General features: G+C 41.9%; 1 protein-coding gene across 1 annotated transcript; it reads right to left on the bottom strand.

Annotated features, from left to right (window-relative positions):
- Window positions 1-1,962: 1,962 nt before the first annotated feature.
- LOC104280413 (transmembrane protein 178B) lies at window positions 1,963-21,560 on the bottom strand. The gene is made up of 2 exons (XM_009878059.1): window positions 21,429-21,560; window positions 1,963-2,735 (listed from the first exon to the last, which is right to left on the bottom strand). Exons 1-2 carry the CDS (start codon window positions 21,553-21,555, stop codon window positions 2,485-2,487), a joined length of 378 nt encoding a protein of 125 aa, XP_009876361.1. The 5' UTR covers window positions 21,556-21,560; the 3' UTR covers window positions 1,963-2,484.
- Between the last annotated feature and the right edge of the window lie 2,953 nt (window positions 21,561-24,513).

Raw genomic sequence — 24,513 nt, 5'->3', positions numbered from 1 at the left:
TTGAAAACTTTGCCAGAAAAAAAAAAGAAATAAACCAATCTATTTAAAAAGGAAGTTTTTTCAAAAGGCATTTTCAATACAAATAAATAAACACTTTCCCCAGTCAGACTTAATGGAGAACGAAACGGCAAAATTTCAGTTGCCAGGGATGGCACTGCAGTGGCAACCACTGGCTTGGCAGCTGGCACTGGTGAATTTGGGAAATTTGTAGACCAGAGAAAGCAAAAGCTAGGTAGCAAGAATGAAAGAAACCCAAATCTACCCTACTCCAAAATGCCTTCTTTGGGCACTGTTAATAAAGCAACATCATCACACAAGGTTTAACGAGGAGGGGAAGCATGGCTGGAAGGGGAATGGCTGGCTATGCAGTTGTGTTGCATAAGAATTATTTGTTGGTTGGATTTTTCTAACTGAGCAAAATACTGTTTCTTGGCAGCTGTGTAATTGGCATGACCTGGAAATTAATGCATTCATTTCTGTGCAGTAGGCACAGCTTCAACAAGTTGCCTCCTTCTCCTGGTGAGTTTTTGTCTATACAGAGGATAATTTTAATTGATTAATGAGGACTGATGGCATGCAGCTATCATGTAAGAAAGGATTGCTATACTGTCCCTGAATTAAGAGCACGTTTGGCTGGATTGGTTTTGAGGAGGCCTTTTTTCTTTGCCCTGTACCCCTTTGCTTCTATGTTTGTCATTGGTACTCTCTCTCCTGCATGTGGTCATTCAGTCATCACGTCTCCATTTAGTTACACCCTCGGCCCTTCCATCTCACCTTCCTCCTCATTGTTCCCCTGCAAGGACCCACTGCTGCTGCAGCCAAAATGCTCTGCTTCCTCTAACGGCATTCACCCACCTCTCCAGACTTTGCTGTTCAACTCGCTCTTCTGGGACCTGAACGATGGGAAGAGCAGAGTGAAGGAAAAAGGGGACAACGTGAAGAGGAGTAGCAGGAAAAAGAGAAAGACCAAAAAAGAGAGAGAGTCTTATTTGTGGATTCACAATTATATCATACAATGCTTGAGCTCATGGGAAATGGATCTCCGCTCTCCACATCTGACCCTTTCGCATTCATCTGTACACAGTTCTCCCAGATGGAGAGTGGAGATGTCCAGTGAATTGGGGCAGTTTCCAAAGACAAGATGTGGGAAGGTCTTATTTGGCATACATGAACACAACAAGAGGCGTTTCTTACTTTTCCCTTACGAAAAATTAGCTCCCCTTTTCTCCTCGGCAATGGCTTTTGCCCAGTTGTCTTAAATATTCAAAACAGAAACTTCACAAAATCCCACTCCAGCAAATACTTGGGAAGAACAACTGCCAGGCCTCCCCCCACCTCCCTTCTCCCTGGTTGATCTTCCCTTGAGTCCACCATCCTGAACTCTCAGATGCTCCATGAAAACAAAAAAACCATCCTGAAATCCACCAGAGGAGACACGCTGGCTCAGACCTGACGGCTTTCCTCACATTTCTGCAGTTGCAGTGCCTCAGTCTTGGGCCACAAACACAGCATGGATGGTTTAGTGGACAATCACATTGCAATGTTTTAAATTTTTCTTTTTCTTTAAAAAAAATAAATAAAAGAAGAGGGAAGAAAAAATTATACACACATGTATCACAGCATTTTCAAAAGGCCTTCTACTGCATTTACGTTAGCAGTTCAGCCTCAGTGGTAAGCCTGGATGTAAGGCAGCTGGAAGATTAAAACCGCATTGTTGAAGAGTCCACTGAGATGTCCTCATGGAGTTTCTTCTTGTTGTTTTCTGGTTTTATTTTGTTAGATCTGTTTATTAGCATCATTATTATTCTTATTTTCACTTGTTTGCTTCTCTCTAAAGTTTGGCAGGCAAAAAGAAAATGCTTTTCTGCTTTTCCCCACATGTTTTGTCCATTTTGTTTCAAGCAAAAAAGAACAACCAAAACCCACCCCCCCCCAAACCAGTGACAGGGCAGGCTTCTGTCATATTTTTTTTTTAAGAAAGAAAAAGTAAGTGGGTAGGTTTCTGGTAATGGCCTTGAGGGGGTACATTGTAGAGGTGGCTCAAATGCTTGATTTGTTCCTTTGCTTGCTGTTTGCATTTTCCCTTCTGGCTGCGGCGGACAGGCTTTTTGTGATCCCCCACCCTCCATGTCCTGTACAGATTGTGGTTCCGGATCCCCCACATGGACCCCCTCTTCCCCTTCCCAAATGGCAGTAGGTAGGTGCAACTGTATGTTCATTTGACCTCTAAGGTATGATGCTGAAGTCAAGAATTGGATGGAAGAGCCACGTGAGAGAAAAGCTTTCTCATCGCTGTGAGAAAGCACAAAGCAACACAGAGTTCGGTGGAGATGTGAGTGCCGTGTTGGACTCAGCTCTACCTTGGCACTGGCATTAATTTGAGATTATATATATATAACTATATATACATATATATGCATGTATGAGTATACATAGACATATATATATATATGTATGTGTGTGTGTATTTGTTTGCTATTTTTTTTAGCACACTGTCCCATTCTCAGGTCTAGATTTGGGGCAGTTGGTCCTGGGGACAGGTTGGACAGAAGGGGCCAGAGTGCAGAAGAAGCCCGAGATAAGAGTGAGGCCCAGGCCCCCCCACGCACAGAACATGGACCAGCCATAGCCATGGCTGATGTCGTCGGGAAGTCCGTACAGGTAGCGGGGGTAGCGGGAGAGCTCGAAGTTGATTCCAGCCACGCACGTGCACAGTGAAATGATGCAGAAGGTTCCTGGAGGAGAGCGGGAAGGGGAGAAGGAGGGAGGGAAAAAAAAAAAAGAGAAGTTAGAAGAGTGGCAGACATCCCGTGTTCCAAGTTGCCTGAGAACAGCTGGTGCAAGCAGTAAGGAAGTACCTAAGGGGAGATGTTTGGATAGAAAGTGGCTTAGTCTTGAGGCTCCACAGGGAAAGAACTGAGTGCCACCAGAGCCTTGAATATTGATTTGATGCTGAACAGGGCTCTATGGAGAAACTTCGGCAGGAACAGTTCTTTTCATTACCCTCACTCCCTTGGGAACCAGAATGCTTCATGAAACCGCTGATTTTTCTGGAATTTTGCTTTAGACAAATACAGAGTGAATCATCATGTTTCAATATTTTTTGGAGAAAAAAAAGAAAAAGCTTGATTTTTTTGTTTGATGTCAAATTTTCAGTGATGAATTTTATAAAAGAAACTACTACAAAATACTTGACATATTCTGGCTCTTTTGAAACATACATGTGAAATGACTTGGGAGATTTTTTTCAGTCTTTTCTCACATCAAAATCTAAAATCTTTCATTATACACCACTGTCACGATCTTACAAACCCTCACAAGGTTCAGATTGTACCCTCTCTGTGATTCCAGTCCCAATCCAGATGCCCTCTGTGGTGTTGGGGAAATCTTAAAAATATCCTGTTCTTGTTTTCCATCTCTGCAGCAATATTTCACTTCTTCCTGAGAACACTGTGAGGACAGGCTTCTTAACTCTGTCAGGTGGTAAGTGTTATGGAATGACATACGTATCAAATGGGGCTAAACCCTGAGTTCCTTAGTTGTCACCCACACAACAAACAATGGATAGCTACAGACGCTATGAGTCTGTCTCAAGGGATAACAACTAAAGTCAACATCACGTTGGTATTTCCCCCATCCCCCCCTCTAATTCTCACCTATGTGAGCCTCTCTGAATTGTCTGGAGAGGCCTGGGCACAGAAGGCAAACTGCAGGACGCGTGCTATAGTGACACGCGTGGTGAGTCCCATGTGTCATCCGGGGATTCACGCACAGATCAGTAGCCACGTGTGCTACCTGCACAGCACGCCCTGCATCTGCTCACAAGAGGCTGCTCCTACCCTTCCTGGTCCCACCCTTGAGATAGCACAATCCTCCGAAGCAGTCCCAGCTAGCTTGGTTTTGGTGTCAAGCTCCTCTTCTCTGGTGCCTTTGTCTTCTTCTACTCCTTACTGCCCCTGCTCCTGCTTCTGTTCTGTAACACTTTCCCTGTTGCTTCTCTGCTGCTTTGATCTTTCCAGTTGCAGTTGCACTGAGGAAATGGATTTTCCACACTCAACTCTGAAAACACAGTAAGATTATGTGTTGAATTTGCCTGGTTTTAGGCTCAGAAACCATGGGCATTTGGAGGAACATATATATACCATCAAAAATGCGTGGACTTTCCACCATACCTCCCTGTATCAGAAATAGTGTGGCCAGCAGGACCAGGAGGTGATTGTCCCCCTGTACTCTGCACTGGTGAGGCCACACCTCAAATCCTGTGTTCAGTTTTGGGTCCCTAACTACAAGAAAGACATTGGGGCGCTGGAGCATGTCCTGAGAAGAGCAACAAATCTGGTGAAGGGCCTAGAGAAACCAAGTCTTAGGAGGAGTGGCTGAGGCAACTGGATTTATTTAGTCTGAAGAAAAGGAGGCTCAGGGGAGACCTCATCACTCTCTACAACTAGGCTGAAAGGAGGGAGTTGGTCTCTTCTCCCAAGTAACAAACAATAGGACAAGAGGAAACACCCACAAGTTGTGGCAGGGAAGGTTTAGATCAGATATTAGGAAAAATTTGTTCACCAGAAGAGTTGTTAGGCATTGGAACAGGCTGCCCAGGGAAGTGGTGGAGTCACCATTTCTGGAGGTATTTAAAAGATGTATAGATGTGATGCTTAGGGACATGGTTTGGTCGTGGGCCTGGCACTGCTGGACTTGATGATCTTAAAGGTCTTTTCCAACCTAAACAATTCTATGATTCTATGACCTCATTTACTTAATAGGAACATCACATAGATCTAGAATCTGCAGACAAATCTCTATCACGCTCCTGCAGTGAGATCACCATTATGGCCCTCTCTCTTGCTCCCTCTTCTGATCACTGCTTTGTCTATTTGGACTGTCTTTTCTCCAAAGTGTTTTGTAGTGCCAGTTGTAGATAGTTTCTATTGTAAAGGTCAGGGAATACAGGAATTGTGGGTGCTTCACATAATTATTTAACTGCCAGATAGCCCAGATTATCCATACGTACTTATGATAGTTGCACAGGGTACCAGTCATGGTCATCAAGCTGCTGCAGCAGGTACTATGTCTATTTAAATAAAAACAACCTTCTTGCCTCTCATCAGCATCCAATTACTCTAGAATCAGTGCTCTGGACTTTTGCAAAAGCCTTGTGAGAACCTAAGCTCTGGAGCTGTCTTCAGTGATGTCTATACTACTTCAAAGCACAGAGCAGGATATATGGGGAGGTCTCCCTCCCAGAATCCCTTACTCAAAAATCAGGTTGGTTGATTAGAAACCACACACCTGTTTCTGTGTTTTACCATGTTGCTTGGGTTATCCAGCGATATGAAGGTGTCTGGCAAGAACACAGTTGTTCTCTGTGACATGTCAACATGACTCAGAGCCATTGTGCTCTGAACCAAGCTCTGTGGTTCATTTTGAATGGCTGTGGTTAGAAAATGACATGAAAGGCCTTTCTTTGCTAGCAAGAACATGATAATTTCATCTCTCTCGAAATGTAAGATCGTTAAGAGATGTCGGTGGGAAAATCTGTACGGTCAGAGTGAATCTGCATTTGCTAAGTACAAAAGGGAAGGAAATAACTTTGGGTTTCAAATACTCCCCGTGCTTTCATGCTTTGTCTGGGCTGTTTTGATCACAAGCTCTTCAATGCAACGAGTTTATTGGCACTCCAACTTGCTGGGTGTATTCTGCCCCGTAACAAAAAAACAAACAATAAAGAAGAATGAGTAACAACAACAGAGAATAAAGCAAATCACGAGCATGAGACTTCTTTTAAAAAGGCTGCCCCTGTCCTTCCCCCTTGCTGGAGAGTGTGCTAATCCCACAATGATAAATAACAACTGCCATGCACATTTGATGGTGCATAGTACAGTCCTCAGCCAGTCACCTCCCTGTGCTTTTGCAGGATGTCTTGTATGGCCTAGGTTTATCAGTCTCCCTAGTGCTTTACATTACAGACACAAAAAATGCCATTTTATACCACCTAGAGGAATCTTTATAGCTGTTATGCAAGTCCTATATGTTGTTTGTATTCAGCTGAGCAAGGAAATTCCCACTTGTTAATCTGGCCTGTCACCAGCAGGGTTACTGATGGAGACTGAGTAGTGACTACCTCATGACTGTTTGGTAGCTTTTCCTCATGAGCTGGAAATCACCCTTGGATCATCCTTGCAAATTGCACCATTGGTGACCATCACAGTGAAAGAGTTGCTGGTGGAAGAGATGTAGAGATTGATCTTACACTTGGAAATGTAGCCTCTGCTAATCTGGGTAAATTGCGGAGCTGAGATGGCAGGAGGGAGGCTGCTGCCCCTGACACTGCCTGTGCTATGGACACAGAGCTTCAGAGGCAGCAGGATTGCAGCAAGTCATGAGAATCTCCAACCCTGATATTCTTTTTCTCCCCAGAAAATAAAATTTCCTGGCAGGTTCTTGCCGTCAGCAAGGTGCCCCCTTACATGTCCACTGATGCCTCAGATTCCCAAGGACACAAACTTCGTGGAAAACACTCCCCATGACTCTGGCCCAAGCAGATGACCAGACCTGTTTGTCCAGCTGTGGCACCAGCACATGGAATGTGAGTGACAGGCAGTAATAAGAGCTCACCAGGCATGTGATGGCACTTGCGCTGGACAAGGAAATAAAGACCATCTCCTTCAGCAGCTGGTGAGAGCAGAACATACCAAGTTCTTTGTGGTGGGATTTACATGTTGTCATCCCAAGAGAACCGCTAATGAATGAGACAAAGCAATAGCAGTGTTTCTGCCAAAGGAGATTCATGTATCACTGCAAAATGCTTCAGTCAGGTGAGAGATGAAATTTCATGTAAAGTCATGTCTGCGCCACTGAAACTGCTGTCTGACATGTAGTCAAATGTCTATCCTGACTCCTTATCAGACAACCACCCTTCCTCTCACGCTGGTTCGTTAGCCTGTCCTGCTAATGAATCAATGATCAACAATGGTTTGAGCACCTGAGCTATTAAATACCTCACAGCTATCCTGTGCTTTTACTTTTTATATACTACAGAAAAAATATTAAACATTACACTGAATTTCTCTTCCATTTAGGCTGGAAGTTTGTTCATCTGATCTTTCGAGGTACCTTCCAACCCCTAACATTCTATGGTACGATATATGTGTGTAAGATTGGGGTCCTGCCACCCTTGCTACAGAGGCAGACATGGTCAGGAGAGGGATGGCTGGGAAAGGTAATATCATTGATGATCAAAGCTTAATTTCCAAGTGGATTATGAGTCACAGCCCTTTGCTGTAGCTGTTTTTAGTCATGGTTATATCAAGCAGAGCTGCGGGCCTTCACTGCTAGGAATTATTTTTGTGGTTTTTTGGTAAATATTCCTTTTCTTTCTGATCAGCTTGGAAGCAATGCCTCCATTTGCAGTTTTCAGACCTCACCTCCAGAGGAGAGCAGAACTGCTTGTGAGCGAACTGATTTAAACACAAACAGGATCAAACCATCCATCCCAAATATGTCTGAATTTTGCCTCACACTAGTGCTCCCCTGAACCATGTCAGTAGCCACATCCTTCGCCCACAGACCTGGCTTGGCTTCCACAGTGATAGAGCTTGAAGGATTTTACAGGGTCTGTGGTGTTTTGTGAGACAAGAACCACTGCCTTTCTTAGATATACTGCAGATGAAGGTGAGCCTTCATGGTGGCAGTGTGCAAACAGGCCCTGCTGGCAGGAGCTTCATCTGAACATCCTCACCCCTAGTATTAGGGACGAGGTGTCTCACTGTAGCCTGAAGGAGGCATCACCAATTTGAAGTGAAGGGAAATCTGAAATGCCGGTAATTAAAATAATCCAGGCACCTGCCCCACCTCTGAGACCCTCTTCTCTACAAATCATCTTTCTCCTTATTTGCAAAACATTTCTTCCACATCCGACGAAACAACACTTGATCTCTCCCTTTCCCCCAAAACAGAGAGAAATGACTCATGAACTAACTGTGCTGTCAGAGGTACAAAGTAAACAAACAAACAAAAAATCTGATTCTTCTCTCCCTCTTTTTTTTTTTTTCTGAGAGATAGAAATGTCAAGTATTACTTATAAACAGTAGTAAAGAGAGACACAAAGGTATGGATTTTAAGATGTCCTCTGAAACCACAGTTCCCAAATAAATACGAATCTCTGCCTTTTAGAGTATTTCTGGTAGCTGCAATTGGTGGTAATTTGTGGCCACTAATATCTTTGAAATGACTTCTGTTTATTTAATTATCATCACTTTTTTATTACAGGGTTATGGGGGGAAAAAAATCCCACAAGTGAAACAACATTATCTTTACTTTCTCTCTGGGCTACTAGCTTTTACTATTTTCAAGGTACATCAAACAAACAAATAAAATGAGGTCTGATCCTAAAGTGGAGTGTGTGCCATTAGCTATTTAAATTATATCACAATCAAATGAAATTATTAAAGAATAAACTGAATTCCCTCCCAACACAGTGATGACAAAAGCCTTTTGGAGGGAGCAGCTTTGCAGTAAACTCCTTCTGTGCACGGATTAAACGCCTCAGCAGCACGCAGCTCTTGAGAACACTTTATTGCTCTGTGCATACATGCATAGAATATAAATTATTGTTTAATTATGTACTGTTCCAGCCGAAGCAGCTTGCAGCATCGCCGATAGGTTGCAGAATAGCAAGGGGGTTCCTGGAAAATTGCCCTTGTAAAAAAAGCCAGGATGAAAGGAGAAGTCTGACTGAGTGATGGAGACTCAGTGCAGTGTCCTTGTGAGACCAGATATCCACCTGGGTTGGAACCTAATGCATTTTTATTTCATCCCACAAGCCAGAGCAAATTGCAAGGTCTCTAGCAGTGCTATGATATTGTATTATAGCCACTGTCAGAACACAGTTTGCATTTGGCCTTTGGCCTCCTGCCTTAGAATGTACGAGAGGCATCCACACCATGCCAGAGCTGCATGCCTGCGGCACATCACCTCCGCAGCAGTGCCCACCTATTGAATTGCTGCTGCACAAGCTGTAATATGTTATGACACCAGAGGACTACGCATCCTCCATCACAACCACAGATATTGAATGGGTACCATCCCTGGGCTCGTGCAAATCAGCATATGGAAAAATATTACAGCAGCTGAGGCCTGATCTCCAGTTTGCTATGCTGACACGAGTGACAGTCAGTTTATAGTGCACATTAGAGCATTGGAGATTTGCACGGTGGCATTTCTGTTACTGTATCCCATGGTGTGGGAGACTGGGAGGGGATATCCATGCTGGGCACTATGGCAGCCAGTGAGGACCAACTATGAGCTGGCATCCTCTGAAGTTATGAATTGGCACATAAAGCAAAAGCAACACTACTCGGCTAAAGGTATGTTGCTCTGATAAAATGGACTAGGGAGAAACAGAGGAGTTGATCAAAGCCTGACTTGAATAACCCTCCAATTACTTTAGCAATGGTGATTCCTAAGACCCATCCAGAACCTAGCAATAGTAGAGTGACTTGACTACAGCCATTAAGCAAATGTAATGGCTCATGAACTTGTAGCCACAACAGAGGAGGCAGCAAAAATTGTGCCAGTTGTAATAGTGGGTTGTGATTCAGTGTTTCACTGGGAGCAGAACAGAAAGGAAGGTCAGAATGAAGCAATGTCTTAATCAAAGGTTGCTGAAATGATCTTGTAACCATGCTGGCAAGCACCATGCTTGGCAACATGCAGAGGCTGCTAGCAGGTTTCTTTCATCCCCTGCAATATGGATCTCCCAGGATGGCCCAAATAAAGGCTAAAAGATCAAATGGAAAGGGGCACTGGAGGTCTGAGCCAACTCGGGTGACTCCATCACATCTCAGATTTGCCAGATGACAAGAAATGTAAGCTTAGTATCAAATTGTACGTCAGCCAGATGCTTCCCAGCTTAAGTATTTGCCAGAGCTGAAGAGAATCTTGTGGGGGTCAGGCTGGTCTTGCCTTGTCACAGGACATTTCCCACAGCAGGGGGAACCCATGCACGATATTACATTTGGTCTTTTAGCAACCAGATCATTCTCCTTTTCTCCACATAAGGTCTTTTTCTTCCAGTCAAAAAATCGAACCTTTCTCAGAAGGAACATTAGAAGGAGATTCAGAGGGTTTGTAGCAGCTTTCTCTTGTAGGAAAACTTAAATTGCTAAAAAGTCTCCAGGCAGATGTTCTTCAAGACAAATAATACTGGAGAACAAACACGGCACAAGTAAATTCAGTGTAGTCTTCCACATTGCCTAGTGTGTACCACTAAAAGCACTCTTAGAGGGAATACTGTCAGGGCTGAAGGGGTAGAGTTACTCATATGCCTTTTAAATCCTTATGTTTGCTGAAGGCACTAGTCAATAAGGCATTCAGAGCTGTGGCTGATGGTGGCAGCTAGCTGATTTGGAGATTTTCACCCCATCAGGTGCTGGAGAGAAGGCTGTCCACTACCAAGTGACCAAAAGACACTTTGGTTGTTTGTACTGAACGAGAACTGAGGATCTTTGCTGCTGCAAGAGGCTCTGGGCTCTATTACTGTTTCCCTGAGCAGACATGTTAGGAACAAAACAATCCTTTCTGTATATGCTAAGTGATACGGTTACTGAGATATAATAGCCAGAAATCAAAATAAGATGTAATTGTCTTGTCAATGAGAACCACTTAGTGCAGATCACCTCTATGAAATTTACATCATTCATGCGAATGTTTACAAGTGACAAATTACCCTGATTCTGTACTGCCTTAAAGGATCACATGCTGAAATCTTCTTTCCTGCTACCAAGGAAATACCTCTGCGGCCTCTCTAACCCACACAAGTACATGGCCAAGACTCTTCTTTGTATCCCCTGGAAGAACTGGGTTGGGCGGAAGTGAAGAAGGCCCCACTCATCTAGTTTCTACCACTTCAAGATGCTTCTTCTGTGGAATTACCAGCGGTCAGGCAGATTAGACCAAACAAGTGTAGCAGAGATTTGTCCAAGGAAAATGTTGTTTCTTCTAAGTTGGCAACCTGAGGAGCCAAGAAGGTGAATCTAAACCTTGCTTCATCCTCTGCATTTAACAACAAGAACTGCCACACAGAGAACTTTGCTCCCTTTTGTCTCTGTAAAGAATTCTTTCTGTCTAGCAAATCACACCAGTATTACTTTTCCTTCTATCGCACATTCATTCTTCTTTCCTCTTTGATGCCAGGGATGCAAACAAGTCAGCAAACTTTTTTTTTTTTTAAATAACCCAATAATAAATGACAGTTTGCCTTCCTTTGGCCTTGATGTGTCTTGCCATTGGAATTCAGAAGCCAGCAACAGATCAAAGACCTGGTGACGTTATTAAAGGACAAGGAACAACTACAGAATTTTAAAATACACATAACTTGTTTTCCAGGGCTGTGGGTGGGAAAGTCTTCTCTATTTCTATCAGATCTGCCTCCCCTACTTTGCTTTAACGTTAATTCACCTTCTGTCAGTCCCCCAAAGACATACTGACAACCCCAAGAAGCAAACTAGATTGCCTGCCCTTCATAGACTACGCTAGGTTTTCTGTTCTTGTAGCTCTGGAGGGTACTGATGTTTCTGTCAGTTCCTCTCATGAGAAAGAGAAATTACAAGTCAGTATAGCTGACCTAAAATGAACACACACAGGAATATGAACAGTTCTTGTTGCTGAAAAGCCAAAGTGAACTAACTCCTTACTATACTGTATGTCAAGTTCAGGGAGACCAATTTAAGACTGAAAAACAATGAGTTTATAGGTGCACATACAGTACTTGCTCTGTCTTTTGCTCCAGACCATAAGATCTCTGCACCTCATTATGCAGCCTTTCCTCTCATTCTCCTAAATGTAGTGTACTGTGATCAGGTACAAGGTTGTTGGAATTGCTTGTGTTGGTATTTCTTCCCCCAGTGTATAAACACACACCTAGGAGCATCAGAAATGAGCCACAGGAAAAAAAAATCCAACACATTCGAAGGTTGACTTCGTAGTCAGCTGATAATGTTTCCATGGAGATCAAATGCTATGGAGTTGACAATGAATTCTCTTATTATGCCTTTCCTTTCAGAAAAAAAATGCACCACCTCTAAATGACTACACTCTGCAGTATAGCTGTGTTATTGATTTGAAAAAAACCATTTCTATATCCCACTCCCATTCTTTAATGGAAGTGTCAACTTTCAGGTCCTGGCTTTTCAGGACTAGGACTGCCAGTGTTGACCTAAAAAATCAGTTAAATTGCTGAGATAATGGAAAAAACCCCACACCTATCTAGTGAAAACCTTATTCTGTTAGAAGGACATAATTCTGCTTTTGAACTTACGTGTAGGAGATGCAAAGATCAGTGTTATGATTCTCCTTGAAGAGTATTATAACATGAAATAATAAAAGAACATTTCAGTGGCCGGTACACGGAGATACACAGATGCCCGTACAGTGAAAGCCGGCAATCTATCATATTTCCAGAGAATCTCCCATTTCCTTTTCAAAATAGGTGCCGGCATTAATAAATGCAAATCTGTTCTCAGTGAACCGGTAAGCATAAAGAAGTACTAAAAGCAAAGATGTAACATGCTACCTTAGCTCTGCCTTTTAAGCATAATATATTGTAAGCCTTGTCATGCCATCAGCTGAGCAACTGCTTGTTAGCTTGGAAACGACAGACAGGCCACCTTGGCATCGTATTAAAACCCTGAAGGATGGCAAGGGGGTATATTTCTGCATGGATCATCTCTAAAATGGTTTTTTTTGGAATTAAAATAGGAAGTTAGATAACATTCAACAGGAAAGTGATACCAGTTTCTAAAAGCTGAGTACTAATGGTTAGTTGCTCAGGATGAAGAAGCACCTCTAGCCCTGTCCACATATGCAGATTGGACATGTGCATGACTTTTATATGTATATACGTATCTGGTCATGTATCCATCAGTGTCCAGGTTTGGAAATACATAAGAAAAGAAGACCCATTCTTTAGGCACCAGAAACATAGCCTAAAATGGGACCAAGGAACCTGACCTGCAATCCCATCTGTGAGGGATATCACAAGCTGTGCAGGAGAGAGTTGTTTGAAAAGAGGGACTGATAAATTCTGAAAGTGATGAAAAAGAACATTTTTAAAGACAAGATAACTCTTATTAACTTGATATGCATATGCTTGGCCTTGTTATATTACTGCCTGATGGGCACTAAGGCGTAAAGCCTACCTGGCTGCTCCGTGCTTTGGGTCTCATCACAGGTCCATGAAGACCTTTTTCAGCTCCTTTTATGCCCTCTGCAACACCCTTGTAATGTGTTTGAGGGTTTTAAACAATCAAGAGCCTTAGAGGGTTTTAAACATTTAAAACCTATTAATGCTGTACATTAACTCAAGTTCATTCCAATTTGAGGCCCTAAATCACTTTAGAGTGTAATGCAAAATTTAACCAAAAGCACAAGTAGGAACAAGAGCATACATGCGTGATGTGGGAGGCATGGTAGAGTGGTGACTGACCTTGTTGAGCTGAGGCTTGTTTCAAAGATTTTCACAACCAGTTTATGGCATCTCTTGGTACAAACCAGCCTTTGTCTTCTTCTGGAGGTCAATCCACAAAATAAGTTCTTACAGTGGTCTGCAAGGAGTTTTGCTGAATTCTAAAGTTCCTCTGCAGTCGTCACTGGTTTAGTATCTTCCACAGAATTAAGGCATGATTGTCATCTCATTCTTTCCAGTGATCCAACTTTTTTTAGTTTGGACATAGAATCATAGAATCATAAAATGACCTAGGCTGGAAGGGACCGTAGAGATCATCTAGTCCAACTTCCCTGTTATGGGCAGGGACGTCACCTCTCGACTAGACCAGGCAACACATGGGAACCGAGCGGGAATCGAACCTGCAACTTCAGTGTTGGTCATTGTTGCCAGCACCGCACTCAAACCACTGAGCTAACCAGTCCCCTATACTTTCTTAATTAGCAAATGGTATTATGCCTTTGTGAAAATTATATTTGGTTCAAGCTTCACAGCTCAGATTACAGCCACTTACTGTAGATGTCTTGTTTTTGTAAAGATCACATGCTGTTGCCTAAGATTTATATACATACACTTGTGCACACATATGTGCATTTGCACTTGCCTTTCCATAGGGAAAAAAACTTTCTAATGCTATTCCTTTTGGGAAAGAAGCACAAGGGGCAGGATTTTCAAAGAATAATCTTGTGGAAGAGAAAAAAACAAATTGATCGCATGAAGTATGTTCCATAGTCAATGCTGTGATTGACCATGTCACCACAAGTGAACATCCCGAAGAACGAGTAGAAACCTTGATTATTAGTGAGTAATAGTAATCTTATATGCTCTTTGAGATCTACCATATTTCCAGATGAACTCTGAGGAATGCCTTTCACTTCCTCTTTTTGTTTATCTTTCTCTTTGCCTCTTCTTGGCAGCTCCTATAAAGGTACCTCGTAACTGCCTAGGAGATGTCAATCAAAGAGCTTTCCCTTACATTTGCTGTATTAAATTGCTCCGTTTTTGTTTCTTAAATTATTCAGCAGCTGAATGATTATTTTGAAATCACAGGACCACACTTGTGTAGAATAAACACTTATTTTCTACTGCTCTGTGCTATTTTCAAAGTACAGTGAGTTAAATTTGGGACTCAAATGACTCAACAGCTAGTAACGATCCATGGCTGCAAATATACAGATGCCTCAGTTCTCATCTACTAACATATGCACGGCACAGGCGAAGGAAGCACAGCACACAGGCTTGGGGACTTTGAAGACAAGACTCTCTGTGGAGGTGGAGAGTGAAAGAGGATACAGAGGCGTGCAGCGCATCTGTACCAACCCTGATTTGAAGTCCCACTTTCTCCTAGGGTTTGCATCCCTTGGTTTCAGCCTGGTCATCAGCTCCTGGACATGGCAAGTGGTGCCCCCCCCAGCCACTGGCTCAAAGCCCTGAGTGCATCCTTGTGCCCCTGGGCACCTCAAGACAGATTCGCATGAAGCGTGGCATGGCTGGGGCAAGAGGAGGTGACCCTGGGTAAATGGTCAGCTCCTCCTCTGGCTGTGGGGCTAATCAAGCAGCTTGTTGACTTACCCATGGACTGAGAGAAGTAATTTTTGGAAATATATCTGAGAAGGGAGAGAATGGAAATTATTTATAAAAGGCTGTTTCTCCCTGGATTAGAATATAAAAGCAGAATGCACTCATACATTCCTAAGTGGGTTGTTCTTTCTGTATTTAATAAACATCCTTTCTTTTGTATATGAAATAAAGCATTAAATTGTGCCAGCACACCTGTGTAACTTTATTTTTGCTCTCCTCTCACAGATCTTTCCTGCCTGCTTATCTCTGCAACAGCAGCCAGCACTGGAAAGAACAAGTGTTCACCTCTGCTGTGGGAAAAACTTTGAAGCTTTCGTAACCATGAACTAAGTCCTGAGAGTATGGACGGACTGCAAAGAGCCATGACTCCGTGACATTCTTAGGTGGGTCAGAAGAAATCCACATCAACAGCAGAAATGGAGCTGACAAATGGTGCTCAAACCCCCCAGATTGACAGATTGTCTCTGGAGAGGAGGAGAAGATGAAGAAAGTCCTGATGTTTCTGGAAGCAAATGCTAGGACAGAAAACCAGAGAGGAAAAACTCCATAGCACTGTTGCCTGTGTACAGCAACACTTTCAGGTCTTTCAGTGCCAGCAAAAAAAGGGAATTTCAAACTCCCAAGCAAAGCCTCAAGCCCTGGATTTCAGGCAAAACTGTCACTAGGCAAAGACAAGAAATGAGCTGCTATATGAGACTACAGATAATTTTATTACAGATCTGCATGGTGAAGCTAAATCACATGAATAAGGGCATTTAGCAGCTGGAATAATTTCCAAATAGGCTAATTAGAGACTGAATTATTAATGGTAAAATTTATAATTGGCTCAAAGCAAGGTTACAGCAAGAAACACACTTGACTTTGCAAAGAATAATGAATATTTGCAAGGCTAGTAAAATTATACGCTTCTCTAAGGGAACTTAGCAAATGGGGAAAAAACCCTGAAGTTATGCTAAAATGCATGTCACAAGACAAAACTGGCAGAGACCAGATAAGAGTGAAGAGAACAGGTAAGACAGTAAATAAGCACAGAGATGATTTATTGCACTTATTTGCAGTAAATTTGGAACAAAATAAGACAATGCAGAAGTCTCTCCCTGAAGGGCTGCCTTGTTAGGCATGCAGTAATCCCCCAAACTATTTCACTGAAATGTCTTCTCAGTACAAATTACAGACTTATAAAAGGAAAATACCTGAATGTGCAGCTGAAGGAAAGAGCTCTGATAAGGATGTTAAAACATCTTTTTTTTTTCTGTGTCTTCTAACACATTTTCAAAGGCAAGTGGTGTAGCTTTGGCCAGGGAGGTAATTTGGTCAGGGAAAATTTTGTGCTGAAGCAAGAATCAGAACAAGGGTTTGGAAGTGCCATTTTATATTTCCAGCTGGGACAAGGGGCAGCAGGGAGGTGCACCAGGTAGGTAAGGGGAGGGTGCAACCACTGCTGAAAGACTGGAGTGTGCCACCATGGGGCAGCCCTTCCATCTCACTTTCCCTGTGGCAGGCATGGATGAGGAGCTCAAAACTAGAAATAAAGCATGCCAAGTGAAGATTTCAAAACAGCAGAGTCAAATGAAATCAGAGATGAACTGGGAAAACAACAACTGAAGATTCCAGAACAGCAGAGTCAAATGAAATCAGAGATGAACTGGGAAAACAACCAGTAATCTCAGAGATTGTCTTTAAAAGCTGATTTGATAAAGCAAGTACAATAAGAGAAGGTGCAGTGAGGTTGGGTTTGCATGGTTGCGGGAAGACAATAAACCTGGCAGAGTCCAAGGTGCTGGAACAAGAAAATCCTATGAGTGAATGCGCTGAAGAACAGGTGGAAAACCCAAAAGTTAGATGGATATACAGAGTGTCTGCTTATCATGATACAGGAAATATTCTTAAACAACTTGATGAAGAACTGAAAGGAGGGATTCCTGGAGATTCCTTCCTTGGTGGAGTTGCCAGTGTGCCAATTCATAGCATTCCGAAACTTTGGAGATGGAAGTAAAACTGAAATTTGACCTTGACCTTGCAATAATATCTGTTGCAATAATAACTGTTGAGGGAGTAAAGACACCAACCAAATAAATTGACAGGTTTGCCGTGATAATAAAAGCAAACAAGTCAGGCATTTGAATACATTCAGAAGAACTTCTCAAAGCCAGAAAATGTGAGCGCTACTTCCTGGGAACTGATGGTCACATCTGGACTTCAAAAAGCAAAGACATAAGTTTGGTGCAAGTAAATACATTTTGGCCAAAACATGACATATTAAATGCCCTGCATGCATTTCCTCAGGTAGATGTTTAACTGAATTTCTTTTAGACTGCTACTAGTCTACTTCATGAGCATGAAAGCATCAAGTTTGCCACAGGACACTGACATTTGGAAGAAGTGTTGCAGATGCTTCTAAGGTTCCAAGCATTATTATAAAATTAAAAAAATTACTGGACTTCATGCCCAATATGGAGCTTTCACTGATGCACAGATTTTCAGTAATTTGCATGTAGAGAAAATGCAAGAAGCTGCAAGAGGATGTGCTTGGAGTCATGTGTAATTTGAGTATGACCCACTTCTGTAATAGAATTAAACTGTCTCAACTAAGATGCATAAAATGAACTAGTCTTAGTGAAACTGTAAAGCACAGTACTAAATGCAGAAACTCACAAAAAGAGAAACTCTCACACCTTGCACGATAAAATCATACTGACAATATTGAAATGAAACTACAACAGACAGTGCAACTCTGTGTATGGGAGGCTATGCAACACTACCATCATTCGAAATGAGGTCAGAAATACTAAACATAATTTGCAGTATCCATCTGGCTCTGTGCAAGACGAGGAACTGAAAAAAATTCCTACTGTGGTCAGGCAAATGCTGTCATTAAAGATAAGGAACCCAAGTACAAATTCTATAATAAATACAGAAAAACATGCAACAAAACTTTGGAAACCATAAGAGACCTGTGATTCCTGTTGATACAGATACATTTGGACTAAACAGAAAAGATGAATTGTTAATAATTTTAAACTTGTTACAAAACATGCTGAATAACACTGTAAAGCACACTCTAAATCACAGTTTACATGTCCTGGATTCCAGATGAGCTAATACCAGATAACGGACTGCATTTCACAAATTACTTATTTCAGCAATTTGCTTGAGAAATTAGATCAAGCACACTAAAGCAAGTCCTTATTAGGCACTGCCACATGGGCTAGCAAGAGGACTGGTCAGTAAATATAACAAAGAATCAGAGGTCCAAGGAAACCACATCTGGTCCTGTTAGATTATCACAGCATTCTTCTCAGTTCAAGGAATTATGGGCAATAAGGGACAAACCCCATAGATATGGTAAGCTGGAAATATTAAAGCACTACAGAAGAGCTATTTGTCTAGAAATTAAAATGGACTAAATGCTACAAGCACAGCCAAGACAAGCGGCGTTGCAAATGGAAGGGAAAGTTAGATTTCAGGCTGATTATATAGCTCCCAGTTTAACACAGCCTCCTCTCTTCTGCAATGAGGTCAGATGCCATAAGCCTCCAAAAGCATTTTTTCCATAATTGGATCAGAGAAAAAGTTAGGCAAAAACTAAGAGGCATGCTGGCTCCATGCATTTTGAGGACCCAGAGGGTGATACGTTGACAGCATTTACATCATGATGGAAGAAACAGCTTTGTATCCAAACAATGTCCAGCAATAAAAACGTTCAAATTAAAAGATTTAGGAATGACTATGCAACATGACACAGTCTGAAAACATTGATAGCTACTGACTTTTAGATTAGATGGCTCCAGCGTATTCTATTAACTGACTGCTTCAGTTTGTAGATGTTACTTCACGCACATTTGCTGTTAAATAAAAAAATCAGGAAAGGTATAGCAATTGCTACTGACTTGTGCAAAACAAGGAAGAGAGTAACCTTTTGTAACCGTGATCCTGTAACTTATCTACACTGGAAGAGAAAACAAGTTTTATCTCCTCCCAACACATCTTTGCTAAAAATATCACACATCTTGGCAGAATTTGGCAAATAAAATAATCTGGTGCCTCTCATTACAATTAACTTCAATTAATTACAATTAATATCTACTGGATATTGTTATTATTTTGTCTATGCAGTCAAAGAGCATGCTATTATCAGATAACGTATCCCTGCTTAGGTACTTCCATGCTGCATTCAAGTCAGTTGTAAACCTTCTGTTAAACAGTTTCAAGCAACTGGCTTTTTGTGGCGTGCTGTGTTTTTCTTGGTTTTCAGACCTTGTGCCATTCTTGTAGCTCTTCTGAAAACCTCTCTCAATTTTTCCACGTCCTTCTTTAGTACGGACACCAAATTAGGATGTCCAGAAATAGTTTTGCTTTGCTCAGAGATAACGCCACTTCATGCTCTTACTGTACATGACCACCAAAACGGGCACAATTAGCAGCTGCAGTGCCCTGAGAGCTCCTGTGCAGCTGGATAATCCCAGCAGCCGTGATCCCAGAGACCTTTTCAGAGCCGCTGCTTTCTGAGAGGCAGCCCCTTGTTCTGCAAGGATGACTGACACTTTTTGTTCCCAGTTGCATGACCTTGGATCTGTCTCCAGCGAAACATGTATTGTGTGAGCATACCAAAAGATGGCTTTGTAAGCTATGAGTGGCCCATCCTGTTATGCGTGGTTACAGTGAGTCTTGTTTCACCTGAAAACTTGTATCAGCCATCTTTCAAATCACTGACAAACAAGTAACATTAAGCCAGTAAGTAATCTTCGCAGATTCACTAGAAACTCTTCCATATAAATAGTGATAATTTCCTATCAGTAAACAACACTTAGTTCCTAATAAATTTAAGTTTTCTGTATTTATTTAGTATTGTTCTAGTTCTTTAATCTGAATGTTGTAAGTCAAATGACACACAGACATCAGAGCACATGAGAGGAAAATAGTGCCCTGTGCTTAAGTGCATGAGAAATACCAAGCTAATTTGGTAGACCTGTTGCCCATAAAGTCACACACAACAAACCATTTACAGACATCCACACACAGACCAGTGTGTGCTTGCACAAGGTACCAGCAGACTTCAAATGTGTTTGTGGGCATCAAGACAGCTAACATCTATGTCACCAGCACCAACAGTACTGGAACATAAACACTGGATACCTGGATCCAACACTGGATACCTGAGCACTTAACTTCTCTGGGACTACAGCAGCTGTCTTGTATTTCACACACTTAGCTGTGTCATACCACAGTACAGATGAACAAGCAACCAAATGCATTGAAGTGATGATCTGCCTGGGATACCAAAAACCCGGCCAAACAAAAACCACCAGGAGAGAAAAGAAGAAACAAGAGAGGTAGTGCTGTTTCCTTGAGATGTTCACCCAGTGCCGTGTTTGGGACATGATTCTCACACCCTTCAAGTAATTGTGTGCCGTGAAACCTGCTAATGACAGAAAGTTGGATGGCATCTGTGCTAAGAAAGGCTGGAACATTTCACAGGAAATGTTGGATAACCTTGAGAACTGGTGTAGTAGAAATGGGAAGTAGCTTAGAAGCACAGAGTGCTAGGGCATGTACCTGGGAAGTAATAAATAGAACCTCTGCTGTAAACTGGGAGATAATAATCAGGAAATTACAGAGGAGAAAGGCCTAGATGTATTATCCAACTGAAGGGTTTCCAGTGTGAGGTAGCATGAAAAAGGCAAATACAACCACAAACTATTTCAGGCAAGGGATTCCCAGCAAAGAAGGAGAACCATCACATCACTTATACAAGGCATTGCTCAGATCTTGTTTGAGAATGGTTGGTAACTGGTCTTACAGAGAAAAGTCTAAAAGGAAAAGCATATATAGAGTAGGAAAAGGAAAGCTGAGGACATTATTGTTCTTCATAGGTACATCAGAGAAGGAAAATAGACACATAAACTAAAGATTACATTTTACTCAAAAACAACTCATGAGGAATAAATGTAAGTTAAAACTTTGAGCACAGTTTTGAGTTATTAGAGTGTCCCACTATGAAATAAGGTAGTGATGGGAATAACATCTGCATAATCTTCAGATTTTTGTTACTAAGGTTATTAAACTTATTAAGGGTGACAGTTTTACTTCTAGCAATAGAGCCTGGACTAAACAACTCAGAAGTCCATTTCCACTCCTGTGACTTACGACCACTGCTTTGTGATAGAAGTAACATGTAACTACAGTTGGGTTACCCTTGGCGTACATCAGAATGAAAACAGGTCCAGATGACCTAAAACAACGCTGAAAACATGTTTCCAGTGACTTAGGAAAGGAAGGACATGTGGAAAGAGGGAACATGAAAACAACAAGGAAAAGACATTTCTTCAAACATCAACATCCTTACCTCCCATGAGGAAGAGAAGCCCCGCCACATACTGCATAAGGCCTCGATCCCAACAGCACCCCAGCACCCCGATAATCCACCCAAAGAGGATGATGGCCACAGCCATGCCCATGAAGCCAGCTGTCATCCTGCGCAGATCTGCAGTAGGGAAGACAGAAAAACAACATCTGTGTGAACAGTGATAAATTAGCACCATCAGAGGTTCATAATGCTTTTAATCCAGAATCCTGCTGACCTGCAGGGTCTTCAGTGTGTGTTGGCATGGGATGACTTGAGTAAGAATGGTTCCGAGGGAGGACAATCCACAAATTAAGATATCAGCTTGGAGAGAGAGAGCAGGTGACCATTTTATGAGAACATTTTTCCCTGCTCCAGGGATCAGGGCAAGGGGGCTGGAGTAAAGCATTTTGTGCTCTGTGAGTGAGGACTGAGTACCACATCTGATATGGTTGCATGGGGTTGATTTGCATTTATTTCATAAATAAAGGAGGAAGATCCACAAGACCTAATGTAAGGAATCCTTAAATTATCTCATATTTGCCTCCTGCAAAAAGGATGGGACTACTGGGATCCCTACTCCTGCATCTGCTGGGGGAAAAAAAAGTCTTCACAGCTATTTTTGATGTGAAATCTGGGCAGGGAGACCACCTGGCAACTGAAATAGCAATGACTAGGAGAGGTAAAGAGCATCTTTACACCCTCAAATAAGGGAACAGATGGGGGTACCTTCACTAACATTTGATTGTTCCCTGTCCCCCCTTCATGCACACACAGAAAGTTTAAGCACTGATATGTCAGGAGTATATGTGCAGGAAAAGTTCCAGCCAAGTCAGCTCTCCAAACATTTGTTTCCTTCTTGAAACATTTTTTTTCCTGCATAGAAATGATTTCACTTTCTTTGAAGAAATAGAATGCTTATGACAGGGAGAGGAAGATTTGAAAATTGTGAATCATCCACCAGTCTCTGTGGCAGCTTTTCTTCTTGGCTAGCCTTTTACTGTTTCTCAATTTCTGGGTTTTTTTGCCCTTTTCTCACAGTGGATCAAAAGGACCACCAATACCAGCTGTGCACATTCAGTCAAATTTGTGAACAGTGATAAATTAGCATAATCAGGGATTTACAAAACTCCTTATCCCAAATGTTTATAAACAGGAGATTTATAAAACTCCTTATCCTGAGGTCTATAAGTGTGTTGGGGCAGAATGATTTGACGCAGTGGGATGCAGGTTACTCAGAGCTGTGTTCATTATAGCAATACTTATGCAAGATCGAGTTATAGAACGCAACTTCTCCACTGAAATTATAACTTCTTCCTGTAGATTGTCCCTGGTTTTTGCACAGAGTCCTTCCAACAACATAAAGATTACCAGACCTTCAGCCCACCAGTGACCAGAGCCCTTTTAACAAGATACACATCTTAAAATTTGTATTTTTATCATAGGTTTTGTGACTGTCCCACCAAAAAAACCCAACCAAAAACTCCCCAGAAAGCATGTGAATATGTTCAAGGAAATCTGGTACAGAAAAACAAAAATGCACTTCTTGCAGACACTGGTACCTCCCACAGGCAACGCTAGTCTCTGTTCCTTGGGAATTTCTCAGAGTGCTTTCTAAAACAAGCAGTAAATGTTAGTAGCCATCTTTGATGGCAGAGTGTCTTCCTCCTTTTCAGTTCGTGAAGTCCTGGGCTCAGTTTGAAAGATAGATAAAACCATAAAACGCTTAGTGTATCTTATGTCATCTTCAATAACAGCACAACACGTCTCTCAGAAGTGCTGCACAGCTGCCTGTGTCAGCTCTACAAAACCATTTTAACTTGCGACTGCTGACTCTGGGTAACAGTACATGCTTGTCCTAATGGAAACATTCCCTAACAACCTGCTTTTAATGAGCTGAATTTAAATAGCTTTATTCAGCTGCAAGATGTCAGTAACTCCTCAGACTTACCCCAGTGACTAGCTGATGGAGCCAGTTTTCATAGATCCCAGTGGTGATCTCGAATGTCCCCACATCCTATATACTAAATTAAGGTATGTTTTTTACCCCACTAAAATCAGCTTGAGTTTTGTTATTGAACAGAAGAGTTAAAGGAGCAAGACCAAGATTTCCAGGCCAAATTTTGAGGTTTGTTTCACTTGACCTCTCTTCTTGATGGAACCTGAATTTCCTTTTCTAACACAGCAAAATCCAGCATTATCCTGACTCTGGACTTAGGTTATCTCCCTCCAAAAAAGCAGAAAGCTAATCTTTGGCAGATAATACCATGTATAGAAAAATTCAAAATCGAAATTCTTTATGAAATCTTAGTTCTTACAGGTTCACTGGGCTTAGTTTCAGATTGCCACTGCTTAGGCTAGTTGCAAATCTGCTCCTCACGAGCGCATCCATTAGGGCTTATCTGAAATAAATGAAATATAAACTTTCTTCTCTATTCAAAGCCAAATTGTCTTTTGTCCTGGCACAGCCTTCCTTGAGGGCAGCCCTTGCAAACGGCAGTGCAAAGATGGTTTCATAAACAGCCTGTGCTTGTCCAACAGCATCTTCCCAGTGCTCCTCACCTGTCAGAGCCCACATAAAGCTGAGGTCAAGGCTGGGAACAAGTCTATTCAAAGTGATTCTTCTGTAGGAAAGTACTTAATGTATGTAACGGAATCATTACCCTTAGGCTATTTAGTGAGAAGGCGGCCAGGGAAAAGGAGCCTATGTTCTCTAGAGACAAAGCTCTATTAGCGGTACTTTTTACGATTAGTGTTCCATTGGTGTGCTACTCAACATGGAAAGGACAGCAGAAAAGCAGAGATCTACATTGTGTACTCGAGGCAATATATAAATTCCTTCTGCTAATTTAGGAGCAATGGATGACATAAATAAACAATAGCTCATCAGTACAAATTGATGGGGTTTTGTCTGAGTTTGATTGGCACTAATAAGACGTTGCCTGAATATATCCTACAAAGGTAAAAAGGGTCACGCTTTCTCATGTAATACCACTTTGTGACACTTGAGCACATCTTGGGTTTTCGTGTTTTTTTTCTTCATTCTTCTGAAATTGCTTTTATTTATTTTTAGACTATGAGATTAATG

This window comes from Apaloderma vittatum, unplaced genomic scaffold, assembly GCF_000703405.1.
Source record: "Apaloderma vittatum isolate BGI_N311 unplaced genomic scaffold, ASM70340v1 scaffold9241, whole genome shotgun sequence".
Lineage (NCBI taxonomy): Eukaryota > Metazoa > Chordata > Aves > Trogoniformes > Trogonidae > Apaloderma > Apaloderma vittatum.
The sequence above is the reverse complement of the archived record's forward strand: the minus strand, read 5'-3'. Positions and strand labels throughout refer to the sequence as shown.

Excerpts from the sequence above, each read along its gene's own strand:
- LOC104280413 (XM_009878059.1), bottom strand. The coding sequence starts at position 21,555 with ATGACAGCTGGCTTCATGGGCATGGCTGTGGCCATCATCCTCTTTGGG. Across the intron at positions 2,736-21,428 it reads GCTTCTCTTCCTCATGGGAG|GAACCTTCTGCATCATTTCA; the intron begins GTAAGGATGTTG and ends GCTCTCCTCCAG.